Here is a 13,054-nt window from a genome sequence, read left to right on the forward strand (position 1 = left end):
ATACTCGAATTCTTTAAAATAAAGCACTTAATTGAGTGGCATTTAGCAGTTTTAACAATGTCCAGCATCAAACATTTTAGGAGAGGAAAGAACAGTAACACATCCAGTGGAAACTGATGGCATTTCAGGAGACAGAAGGTAATTATTAAAATTAGAATGTTTTAAGTTTGAATAAGATTTTATGTTAACCAGCTGTGGTGCCCTGGAGCCCAAGGCAAATAATGCTTAGGTGGCTCATGGATGCTTACCTGGAAAGGTGGGTCAAGGCATTAACTGCCGGTTTGGTGCTTTACCACATTGATCTAGGCTTATGATTGGGGAGGAAAGCACCAGAATCAATTGTAAGATAAAGAGGAACCTATGAGCACCGCTTCAGAGATCTCTTTTTGTATCTATCCTCCCACCAATGTCCCCTGTAAAGGTATTTCTAAAGGTAAAGAAGGTAGTATAAAAACCATTTGTTGCTACATAATTGAGGCTGCCAAATAGCTAGAGTAAATAAAGGATTATTTGGCGTCTTTCCTAGAGTGCTCTTAGCAGAGCAGATTTTGCCATGAAATCAAATAGCTTCACTTTTCATAAAAGACTCAGTCAGATCAGTGACATACCCTCCTCTTATAGTAAATTCTTAATTAATTAAGTCCCTTATGGCTATATTTATGGCTGCTTGATAAAAAGGTTTTACTATAATTCAACCTACTTGTTTAAAACCTTATCTGTGTTATAACTTGTTCCTTTTTAAACTATTTTTCAAACTCTTTACTATGCTGTTCTTTTTGCCTAAATAATCCAATTTGAAATTTGTGAGTGGATATTTATTCCATTATGTGGAAAAGAAAATATCCCTTTCAAAAAGCAAGTATTCCTTTAGAATTTTGACTGGTTCAAAGGTCAAAAACCTGGTTAACTGTAAGAATTTCTTGATTTACAAGGTTGCTATTAAAAGTATTTTCTTGAAATGACCATTTTATTTCTAATATGAAAATAATTTATAATTTAAATGGTAAGTTTTTAAGCTGGTAAATATTGAAATATTTCTTTATATACATTTGCAGAAATGTTTCCTAAATTTACTGGAGTAAAACAGAACGATTCTCCTAAAGAACAAGTAAAGGTAAGTTAATTCTTCCATTTTTTACCTTAGAATTTTAAAATGTATGCTGTGACTCACTGGTATAGTATTAAATTCTTTAAAATTTGTTTTGAATTTGGGCACCTGGGTGTTTTAGTTGGGTGGGCATCTGCCTTCATATCGGGTCATGATCCCAGAGTCCCAGGATCAAGCCCCTCTCCCCCTGCTCTTCAGGGAGTCTGCTTCTCCCTCTCCCTCTGCTTCTCACCCTGCTTGTGCTCTCTTGCTCACTCTCTCAAATGAATAAATAAAATCTTAAAAAAAATTTCATCCTGAAGAAAATACAATATAGGAACTAGTTGGCTACCTTTTTCTAATAAGGTATAACTGTTCTATAAATCAGACAGATTAGTAGAAAAAATTATAGAAGTTTAGAATTAATCTTGAGAGTCTAAATACAGAGGGAAGGCCTTGCTTTTCCTATATGTACACAGTAGGATATAGGGTGTGTACAGTAAGGTGGAATTTCTAAGGGTGGTAGGAAAATGGTAGTTAGGGTTTAAGATAAAGCTTTTAATTAGCAGCTATTAATTTTTATTACATCTGTGATTAGTAAATGACATGCTTTGAAAAGGATAGAAGTAATTTTATCTGTTACTAATTCAGGTTATCATTTTCATTAAATTTTTAATCTTTTGTACCCCTCTCAAGTATAGAATTACAGATATATATCTTTATTATATTATAAATTATTTAACCTCACATAACTAGGTTAGGAATATACAACATAAATACCTGTCTTGAGGGAGCTCTCAGATGTGAGAAGATATAAAATCACACGGTTAAGAGGTTGCATAATTAGTGCTATAATCTCTATTCATAATTTATTGAGAAAATGAAGAGGAACATACATACCGCCTGAAGGAGGGAGCGCTTACTATGGGTTTTAAACTACAGGGAAAAGGAAGAAATGGTTAATACGTTGACACAAATTAAGGACTTTTTTTTTCTTTTAATCTAGTTTTATTTAGCAAGTGCTTGAAGGGTGGATGGTATACTGTGTAAGAAACAATATCTGATAAATGTGCCAAGGTCATAGAGGTAGAACAAATGCTGTACTAATAAGAAAAAAAGGTTTGCTAAGAAGTGTCTCTCAGGAGCTGAGATTTATACCCAAGCTTTGTTTTGAGAAACAGGATGAACACACTAGGGTATACTTTCTGTCCATACAACACACACATGTGCATGCCTGTGTTCACACATGTGTTTATGTGTGTGTCCACATACTTTTGATATTTCTTAAAATCACTTAAAATTCTATACAAGTGTATAAAATGTTGGCCAATTAAATTCAACAGGGGATACACTTATGTATGTATTTATCAACATATACATATACATCTATTAACATCTGAACTCTAATAACTTTATGGTCACTAAATGTTAACATAATCAAAAGTAAAACCATTTTCTGATGGAGCCATAATATTCCATTATATATATGGACCATATCTTCTTTATCCATTCATCTGTTGAAGGTCATCTGGGCTCTTTACACAGTTTGGCGATTGTGGCCATTGCTGCTATGAACATTGGGGTACAGATGGCCCTTCTTTTCATGAGGACTTATTTTTTTTAAACAGAGGTAGTAGCATGAAGAGAGGCAAAAAAGCACAAGAGGTGTTCAGGGAAATATGGCAACATAGGGTATTTGTAAGAGATTAGTTGACTTGGGAAATATAACAGGGAAGGCTTTGAATACTTAGGTGAAGTGGTAACTAATATGGTAGGCAAGAGTGAGTTCTTGAAGGCTTTTGAGTAGGAACAAAATACAGATAGTCTATTGCCATAGGTATTAGAGGAATCAAAATTATATCAATGAATTTTGAAAGCATTCTCCATACGTAGCATATAGAATGCTGCATAATAATCTGTTTGTAGGCAGAATTTTTTCAGTGTCCCTCTTTGAGGAACAAAACACCCTTTGATAATAAAAGGATATTTTTTTAGAAATATGAATAAATGCATATATTTGTGCGTTTCAAAAGCTGTTTTTGTTTTGTTTTGTTTTGTTTTGCTGATTTAAACCTCAGCGTTTAAGTTTTGGGCTTGGGTCTGTATTATGGTTGGGATAAACATTCTTATGGCATTAGTTTTATTCAAGCTAGCATGGATAGGTATTCATATACTTGCCTTGTCTACTCATTCACTGTAACTCCTTTGCTAGACGGGGGAGAAAGATTCTTAGTCTCTGTATTATCTACAGCTTAAAGCGTGGTAGGTAAAGTACCTGGGCTTTGGTACTATAACTTAGCTTGCAACTGAACAGATGTAAGATTCTTGGTAAATTGCTTTTATTATATCTAAGTCCTATTGCAAACTGTAAATGGGGAGAATAGTTATGCCAAACTCATGAGATTATTGTGAGAATTGAAGAGCTATATAAAGGATTTAGCCTGTTGCCTCACATATTATAAGCATTTAAAAAATGTTAGCTGTTACACTACAATTTTTACCTAGTAAATTGATCAGAATTTGTTGATAGTCTTACAGGTCAACTATCATATGATTTTTACCCACCCTTCCCATTATGTCTATAATTCAGTAACAAAAAGGGGGTAAAAGAAAGTAGATTAGTCTCTAGATTTTTTTTTTAAAGATTTTATTTATTCATTTGACAGAGAGATCACAAGTAGGCAGAGAGAGAAAGGGAGGGAAGCAGGCTCCCTGCTGAGCAGAGAGCCTGACGTGGGGCTCGATCCAGGACCCTGAGATCATGACCGGAGCCGAAGGCAGAGGCTTAACCCACTGAGCCACCCAGGTGCCCCAGTCTCTAGATTTGGTTTAAAAGCTCAGTTTTTATTTTCCATAGCTCACAGGAAAACATTGGAAAATAAGCAGCACTATTTAATAAATGCTTAAGTTTATATATATTACTAAGATTATAAGCTTCAACTAACTCTGCTTAGAACTATAGGATGGCCAAGTCATTTAATCTTTCCACACCTTGGTTTTCTCATCTACAAGAATGGCATAATTAATACATTATAAGTTTGTATGAGGGGCGCCTGGGTGGCTCGGTGGGTTAGGGCCTCTGCCTTCAGCTTGGGTCTTGGTCCCAGGGTCCTGGGATCGAGCCCCACATCAGGCTCTCAGGGAGCCTGCTTCCCCCTCTCTCTCTGCCTGCCTCTCTGCCTACTTGTGATCTCTGTCTGCCAAATAAATAAATAAAATCTTTAAAAAAAAGTAAGTTTGTATGACTTAAGTAACACCATTTTTTGAAGCTAGAATTGTTTCTCCTCCAGTGTTTCTATTTTTTTTTTTTTTAGTTAAAACTCTTGTGTAGTTAAAACTCTGAAAGACAATTTTATTTATCTTTGTCTTAACAGATACCATCTTCTGTGCAAGATAAAGCATCTGCAAAAACTACGCTTGTTTGTCAGACTTCATACTCATGTGAAACACCACCGAATCACCACCAGTTAGCATTTAATCATCAAGAAGTAGAAAATTTACAGAGTGTGAAAAACATTTCACCTTTACAAAATCTGCCTCCCTCAGGTAAAAAACTACCTGGTAAATAACTAATAAATTCCAGGTTAGAAATAATCACTGAAGCACCTTGTTAGAAATTATCTGCTTTATACCTAAAGGTACTCAATACATTTGGTTTTTTTAAAAATTTTATTTAAATTCAATTGGCCAACATATCATTAGTTTGAGATAATTCATCAGTTGCATGTAACACCCAGTGCTCATTGCATCATGTGCCCTCCTTAATATCCATTATCCAATTACCCCATCCCTCCACCTACCTCCCCTCCAGCAACCCTGTTTGTTTCCTATAGTTAAGAGTCTCCCATGGTTTGTCACCCTCTCATTACTTCCCATCCATTACATTTGAGTAAGAAAATTTATATGTGCAGTTCACATTCAACTTATATTCAGGTAGGATATATAATTGGCATAGGCCATATTTGAAAAACTTTCACTGCCAGAGTCCATACTCCTAAGTTCTGAGCAGATTTCCATGCCTATTTGAGTTGGAAAGGTAGGATGGAATATGGAAAAGGTAGAGATTTTATAGGTAGAGAAATTAAGTTACATACATGAGAAATAGTTTACAGCTAATGAAACATGGGCTAGAAATACTTGCCTGGCAGTGGTTCCCATTTACCAAAACATCTTCCAAATCTGGCTAAATTTTTATATTGTTTGATTCATTTGACTAAATATCCTGTCTGTTAGTCTTGTCAGAAGTGAAGGTATTGCCTATCTCATCCTGATTCTCCTGCTGCTCTATGGCACAAAGGATAATTCTCTGATACTGATGAGCCAAGCCTAGGAGTACCTGAATCTTGCAGTACTATTCAGGTCTAGCCCAGAGACAGGTGTGAATATTCCTTATCCATTTCTCATTCCGTCTAGGCTGCTCACTGGTTTGTATTTGGCCTTCCAATGACAGGGGTTTCTCCAAAGCAGAAGAAATTTCTAAATTGTTTTACTATAGCACAGATTAGGAGGAACAGAGACATTTTGGTCCTCCTTTATTGCTTCCATTGATAATTCCGTACTGTTCTGTGTTAGAGTATTCCATATTGTATTTAACTCAAGTTTTAGCTCTTCCCAAAGTAACACTGGAGGGCATCCCAAGAATAAAAATAAATGAAGATCCAGAGTATGAAATATTTACATCTGTCCTTTTTGGAAAAAGGTTTTCAAATTATGCAGGAGGATAACTGAAGATGTCATAATTTTAGGTCAGTAATTACCTTGAATACAGGTGTTCCATTTGGGTTTTTATTTTGTATACAAGTAGCTTCAAACAGGAGCATAACAAAATTAGATTTTATATTAGGAAGTTATTACTGCTTAACTATGAAGGGGCAAATTAAGATGAAGATGCTCTGGTGTAGTTGGGATCAAGTAAGGAAGCTGAGTGCTGTAGTCTAGGAAGGAAATTATGAGGACCGTAAATAAGGCAGTAAGTATGGAAAGGATGTGGATAAATTAGAAAAATATTTTTGTGGTGCAGTTGATAGGCTTTGTTAGAATGAATGTCTTACCAAGGCATCTAGTAGTTGGACTGCCATTAAGTGGCAGTGCTCACTTTGGACATGTTTGAGGTACTAGAGTATCTAATTGGAAATATGCAACTATAAATAGATTTCTAGAACTAACGTGGTATAATGAGAACTGTAATTTAGGAATCCTGGTATATAGAAACTACTTGAACGGACAATGAATGAAAACACCTAGGAAGATGTATAGTGCAGGAAGAGAAAGGTCAAGGGCAAAATTCTAGGAAATAAAACTTCCACAGTAAAAATAGAAAAAGTTAAAAGATGATGTCATCAAATCACAAAGGTATAAAAGTACCACAAGAGTATATTGGAGTGCATTAAAGTAAGATGAAGAGTAAGGAGAGAGGTTCAAAATTAGCAGTGTGAGATTTTTTGTTTTTGCAAAAGGTTTTTTAGCGGTCATTGTGATTGGGGTAGAAGCCAGATTTTTGTAAGTTGAGAAGTAATGGAATCTGAATGTAAACGACTCTTTCAAGAAGTTTGTTGGTGGAGAAGATAGCTGTGGCTTTAACAGGAAGATAGTTTTTATTTTTGTTTTTGGGGTTTTGTTTTGTGGGTTTTTTTTGTGTGTGGGGATGGTGGGGGTTTTTTGGTAAGAGGGGGAGACTTTTTCATTATGTTTGAGTTTTTGAATCAGAGAGATTTGGACATTTTTAAAGGTTGATCAAAGAGACCCAGGGTAGAGAAAGGTGTTGTTTTCATTAGAGTATATTCGTAGAAGATTGGTAGGGGTAGCCCTGAAGAAGAACTAGACAGTAGAAAACAAAGAATGCGGTCAAGATGGTCTTTTGTTCCTATTTTAAGAAAACATCCTAGAACATCCTATCTGTGAAAAGTCAGGCTTTCAATATCTAAGTCTTCAGTTGGGGTAAGCTTATTGTATTACTTAAATTTTGATTTATGGGTGATTGTGAGTAAAAGGAATTTGTGTGAATATTGTATAAAAGGAATGCATGGATGATGCCAGAGTGGCTGTTCTGTTGCATTTACCAAATTTTTCAGAACTGAGTGGTTTGCATTTGCCAACTGTAGGTGGCACTATGCCCAAGGGAAACTGCAAATGTGTATAAGCTAACATGAATGTAGAAGCTGACTTTTCTGGAGTTTAATCTTTTGTTTGTTTGTTTGTTTGTTTGTTTTAAGACTTTATTTATTTATTTGACAGAGAGAGATCACAAGCAGGCAGAGAGGCAGGCAGAGAGACAGGAGGAAGCAGGCTCCCTGCTGAGCAGAGAGCCCGATGCGGGCGGGGCTCGATCCCAGGACCCTGAGATCATGACCTGAGCCGAAGGCAGTGGCTTAACCCACTGAGCCACCCAGGCACCCCTTCTGGAGTTTAATCTTGATGGAAATAAATTTTTAGTTAAATCTTTAAACAATAAAATTTTTTTCACTTACATTTTCTTAATAAAAAAGTTTGGCAAAATGTTAGTACATAAAAGTTTTAAGAAATTTAATCAAGTATTATCAGTTTTTTTCAAAACGATTGCCATCATCTCTTCATGAAATGGAAAATGCCCATATTTTTTTCCTTACAATAAGTTGAAGTTTTAAGTTACAGAGGATTACTAGCTTTATCCTTATAACTTACCCATTTCCCAAATTCATCTCCAGCTTATAAATCTTCCCTTAATGATATTAAGAATTCTTTGAAAACAAATATTTATGCTGTCATATGATTATGAATATATGGCAAATGAAAAGGTAAATCAAAGAGTTTGCCAGCTAGTAGGAGAAATATACAACTGGTATACAAAGTAAAAATAATGTTCCCTAAAAGAAATTAAAATTTAAAGAGGTGAGGAAGGCGAAATTACCTGATCTCTTTGGCAGATGTGTATTTTACAGATTAATTATCATTTGAGCTGGATATTGAAGGAAGAAGTAAGACTTATCTATGTATATCTAGGACTGAAAGGCATTTTGGATGGAGGAAACAACATGCATGAAGGTATTTAGGCAATCAATAATTGGATGTGATTAAAGCTTTGGTTGGATAAATAGGAATATGGGGGAATGAATTTGGAAAGGTAGACCAGGTTCAGATCATAAGGAACCTTGATATCTACAGACTTTGGACTTAATGGTAATGGTATAGTCATTGGGAAGCCAGTGAAGGGTTTTTTTTCTTTGTTTGTTTGTTTTGAGCAAAGGGTGTGCTTCAAGGTAATTAATCTGCCAATATTATATAGGCCAGTTAGAAGAATGGGCCATAAGGCCCAGAGAAAGAAGAGACCAGTTGGGTTTTTGCAGTAGTAGGGGAAAAAAAATGAAGTAATGGGAAGAAAGAAAAGTGAAAGTTTGAAAAAAATTACAAAGGTAGAATGAGCAGGTCTGCAAAAGATAAATATATGCTAGATTTTAATAACAAAGTATAAGCTTCAGTGGCTCAGAGAATATGGGCTAGATTCTGGTGAGGGTTGAAAAACTAAGTCTGAGGAAAGAGACGTTTTGTGGTGTTTTGCAGTACCAAAGGGTCATCCCCATAAGAATGTTTTTCAGAGAGTTGGACTCTTGACATACTTGGCAGGCTTCTGTGACACTATTTTCTTCATCATCCCATTTCTTTGAGTATTCCTTACAAGTATCCACCCGTTTTTAAATGCTGATAATACTCTGAGTTATATCATTAAGCCTTTATCTTATTTATTTCAGAGTATTCCAGCCATGTTCCAAAGCCTAGGTTTACTAAGCTCGTAGTGATCCGCTCAACTTATAGCAGTAGGCCTGGAACAGCCCTCCCATTTACCCAGGTCTGCCGTACATTGATTATTTTCTACTTACTATAACATGTAAAAGGTTGGGAGGCAGTGAGCTCTACATTCTGCCTGAGTGATCTTGGTGTCTGTGACTTCTAGTCTCATTTTTACAAATCAAGCATCCAGGCTTCATACATATTTATACAACTCTTATGAACCTCTTTTCTTAAACATCACATAGGCATGTCAAACATAGCATGCCAAAACTGAATTTCCCCACATTTTACTCTTTCCTCTTTTTTTTTTTTTTTTTTTTTTTTTGCTTTAGAATAAAACACTATTGCTTTCTTACCTACCAACAGGACTGGCCTGCATGCCACAGTGGACCCTGGGCTCAGGGTATGTGTAGGCTGTGAGAAGGAGATGATGACTAGGAGGCTGCTTTGAAGGAAAGGAGTGGTCTGGCAGCTAGGCTCAAGAGCCCCTCAGCTTCACTTCCACCAATGGGTAGACCTTGTAAAGGAATCATGGCAGGCTGTGGCTGTGCCACCAGTAAGATGAAGAAATTCCTGGAAATCTAGCTGCCCATCAAAGTTGAGGTCCAGTTTTTTCATCATGCAGTGACACCAGGATCCTTCTGGTTCTTTGTGAAGGCAGCCAGTTCTGTATTCATGAAGGTTAGCAACTCTGTCTTGGAGAGTGCAGTTTTTACCCTCCTATCCAGCACAATTCTGGAAAACAGTAATCAAAAAGACAATGCACTGCTCAGTCTCAGTAGGCCTGGACATTTTGCCATGTGTGCGTGGAGCAGGCACAGAGCCTGTGACCAGGTGGCAGCCATGCTATTCCTCTTTAACTCTTGGTAATAGCACTGCCACTACTTATCTCAGCCAACTGAGAGTCGGTTAGAATTTATTTCTGTTGACATACATGCTCTTTTTACTTCTTACAATAATCTTAAATAATATCTCGCCTTAAGCACAAAAGGTATGTAGTTGTAAACTTAAAGCTTAACTTCCTATTTTTTCCATTTCTTGTTGAGCTGAGAAAATATAGGCATATTGGGCTATGTAGGGACATACAAATTTAATCTTTGTTCTGTCATTCATGCCTCTATTGTAACTTTTTTCTCACCCTTCTGTGCTCACTCCCATCCCTTGATGTTCCTCTCTTCTTTAAGCCTCAACTTCAACTAGTAGGATTTGTCCAGAGAATCAGTCAAGGGATTGATGAGTAGTAGAAGCTTAAATGTAAGTTCCTACAGTATGTAAGTGCCTAGATTTCTGTGAACTTGAATCAGTTAACAAAGATAGCGGCATAGTTTTCATTTGTCTACTTTGTCCTTTGTCCTTTTGCTTCTTGTTAGGGCCTTTAGAAAAGTATTAGGGAGAACTAAAAGAGAAATGACCCAAGAAAGTTCATGCATCAGAATGTTCATGGTTGCATATGACAGAAAAGTCAGTAAAAGATGGCTTGAACAATAGAAGTTATTTTGTTAGCATTTACAATCACTAGTCCAAAAGTAGGTTATTTAGGCATGGTTTGAACAAGGCTTAAGCTCGTTTTCTATAGTTATCTTTACCAATAATAAATGAAATATTTGTATGAAAGTTTAACAGCTAATCGGATTTCATAGTTTGTTCTCTTCACCCGAATCAAGCCAACCTTTTGCATTTTATAATCTTCTCCTCACTAACTATTCTAGATATTTAGTGTCTTAGTTCTTCCATTCTTTGTGTTTTGTTTTTAATTTCACCAGGAAGTATCTTTCCCTGTGAGGCCTGCATTGGCTTAGGCCTGCTCTTTCCTAAATGACTCCTTGGTGTTGGGGTAACCTAATGAAAACCTGTCTCTGGAGCGGAGGTCAGCTTGCGCACTAGAGGACTGCTGTACCATGGGGACAGGTGGAACAGATTTTGGTGGGCGAGCCACAGTGTCAGTTATCCTTAATGTAGACAAAACAAGAGGACATAAATTTCAAGTGAAAAATGTTTATTTTACAGTATAGCAGTTTATCAACTAAGAATATTCCAAAGTTAAAACCATATAAAAAATTAATCATTTTGTTTTCATAGTTTCTGGCCTGGGGGTGGGGTCAGGAAGGGAGAGAAAGTCAAATTATGGACAAACAAAATGAAGTTTCTTGATTATACTGTTCTAAAAATGTGTGCATCTAGGTGATTCTGAACAGCATTTGAACGGCCTAATTGTGATGCATCAGTGTGGTGATAATGACACAGCGGTGTTAGAATCTGAATGTCAGGTATCCGTGCAGAAGGTAAGAGTGATGTTATTTTTTTCCCCACAGATCTTGAAGGGATTAAAAACTGAACATGGAGGTGGCACAAGGGGTATTTTCAGACTTGACTTGAATGAGATTTTGGATCTCTAGGCCTATTTAATAAAAAAAAAAAGTATTTTTTGGTGTATTTTTTTAAAAAGTTACTTGTGAACAACACCTTCCTTCTCCCTTCTACCATAAGTTCTCACGCTTGTGTTTAATGGAAGTTCTGTAATGCTGGTGTGTGCTAGCTATCCTAATGTTAAAGCATGTCATAAAGCTGTCTTTTAGAATCTGTTATGGGGGATTTCCTAATGGAATCTTTTGTGCACTTACTCTCAAACTACACATCAATCATTCTTTCAACAAATATTATAGACATTTGGGATGCTTTAGATATATCAGGTGTTCTTCTAGGCATTTGAGTCATTCTCAGGAACTTACTATGAAGGAAATGTGTATATATCCCCTTTCCCCCCCTCCCTTCCTCTCTTCCATTTTTCATCTCTTTCTTTCTTTCTTTCCTTTATTTTTTACTTGCAAGGACGTCAGAGGACAATTTTTATTATTTCTAAGTGTTTGCCCACACTTAGGAATATCTAACATTTCACCATATGGAGCATTCTGATTTAGTCCTTGTGTTTTCTTAGTATTTATAATTTTCTTAGATAATTTTGTGCTAATAATTATTATCATCAAAGATTATGTTGAATTTGGATGTTCTGTTAAATAAGAATCATTTTTAAAAGTGCCTTTCCTGGGGCACCTGGATGGCTCGGTTGGTTAAGTAAGCATCTGCCTTCAGCTCAGGTCATGATCCCGGGGTTGTGATATCGAGCCCCGCATTGGGCTCCCTGCTCAGCGAGGAGTCTGCTCCCTCTGCCTCTGCTTCCCCGCTGTGCTCTTGCGTGCACTGTTCTCTCTCTCTCTCTCAAATAAATCTATTTTTTTTAAAGTGCCTTTTCTGATATCCAAAGTTAATTTTTTGTTTTACTCGTCTTTGTTTTAATAACAGAAGTGTTGCCCATCCCCTTTACAATGGAAAGAATAGTGCCACAGAATTTCTTAAATATTTGGCTTAACTATAATCTTTGTTTCTAACTTAACACAACTGTTTATAATTTTGACTGACCCAAAATAAAGTTTGAAAACAATAAGGAAATTTCCAAAAGGGCAAAATAAGCAGCAAAGCATGTAATGTATGTCATACTGTTGCAGTTTGTGCCATAGGTAAAAGTGACATGTCTACTTTGTTTATTTCTAATGCCTAGCATGTAGCAGAAACTGAACTATTGAAATGAAAGCTTAAGAAGGAGTAGGATTATGTGGCTTGTTCTCTTCAGAGCAAACTTGTTTCCATTCTTGATATTCCCTACCATTGCTCCCTATCAGCAGTGTTAACCTCCTATTGAGGAGAGAGGTTATAGAGTTTATCAGTGCTAGAAGAGATTTTTGAGTATTAGTCTGTGTGCCTAAACTATAGCTCATGTGGTTCAAGCATCTTGGTCAAATAAGAGCTGGGACTAAAACAAATTTCAACAAACATTGAACCTCTGGTCTCTTTACTCAATCCCTGGCTTTGCCATTCTTCTCTTACTTCAGCCTCAGGAAAAGATCTCTCTTATTACCAGCACTAACTCATCTCTGTTCTTAATTCTCTTGTATTCAGCAGATTTATTATGGAGGTCTCCTGCCATCTCTGTGGTCTCTATTATTCCTTTTTTGTTGTATTTTCCTACTACCTGTTTACATTTTAAACCAGGGTTTCTCTCGTTTAACACGGTTAACATTTTGGGCTTGGATAAGTCTGTGTCAGCGGCAGGGCTGTGCATTGTAAAATGCTGGAACCTTAACTTCTCCCCCACTGGATGCTAGTAGCACCTTTTCCCCCACCCCCATGGGACAACCTAAAGCATGT

The 13,054-nt window shown here is 36.5% G+C and overlaps 1 protein-coding gene across 1 annotated transcript in view; it reads left to right on the top strand.

Moving 5' to 3' along the window:
• Positions 1 to 13,054, top strand: part of LOC111143257 (bromodomain testis associated) — a 64,638-nt gene that overhangs the window by 25,989 nt on the left and 25,595 nt on the right. Inside the window, exons 13-15 of the mRNA XM_022496876.1 lie at positions 1,056 to 1,114; positions 4,462 to 4,633; positions 11,033 to 11,133. Coding sequence (XP_022352584.1) covers positions 1,056 to 1,114; positions 4,462 to 4,633; positions 11,033 to 11,133 — 332 coding nt within the window. The remainder of the gene's footprint in view (positions 1 to 1,055; positions 1,115 to 4,461; positions 4,634 to 11,032; positions 11,134 to 13,054) is intronic.

Source organism: Enhydra lutris, unplaced genomic scaffold (assembly GCF_002288905.1).
Source record: "Enhydra lutris kenyoni isolate GAN:26980312 unplaced genomic scaffold, ASM228890v2 scaffoldscaffold9, whole genome shotgun sequence".
NCBI lineage: Eukaryota > Metazoa > Chordata > Mammalia > Carnivora > Mustelidae > Enhydra > Enhydra lutris.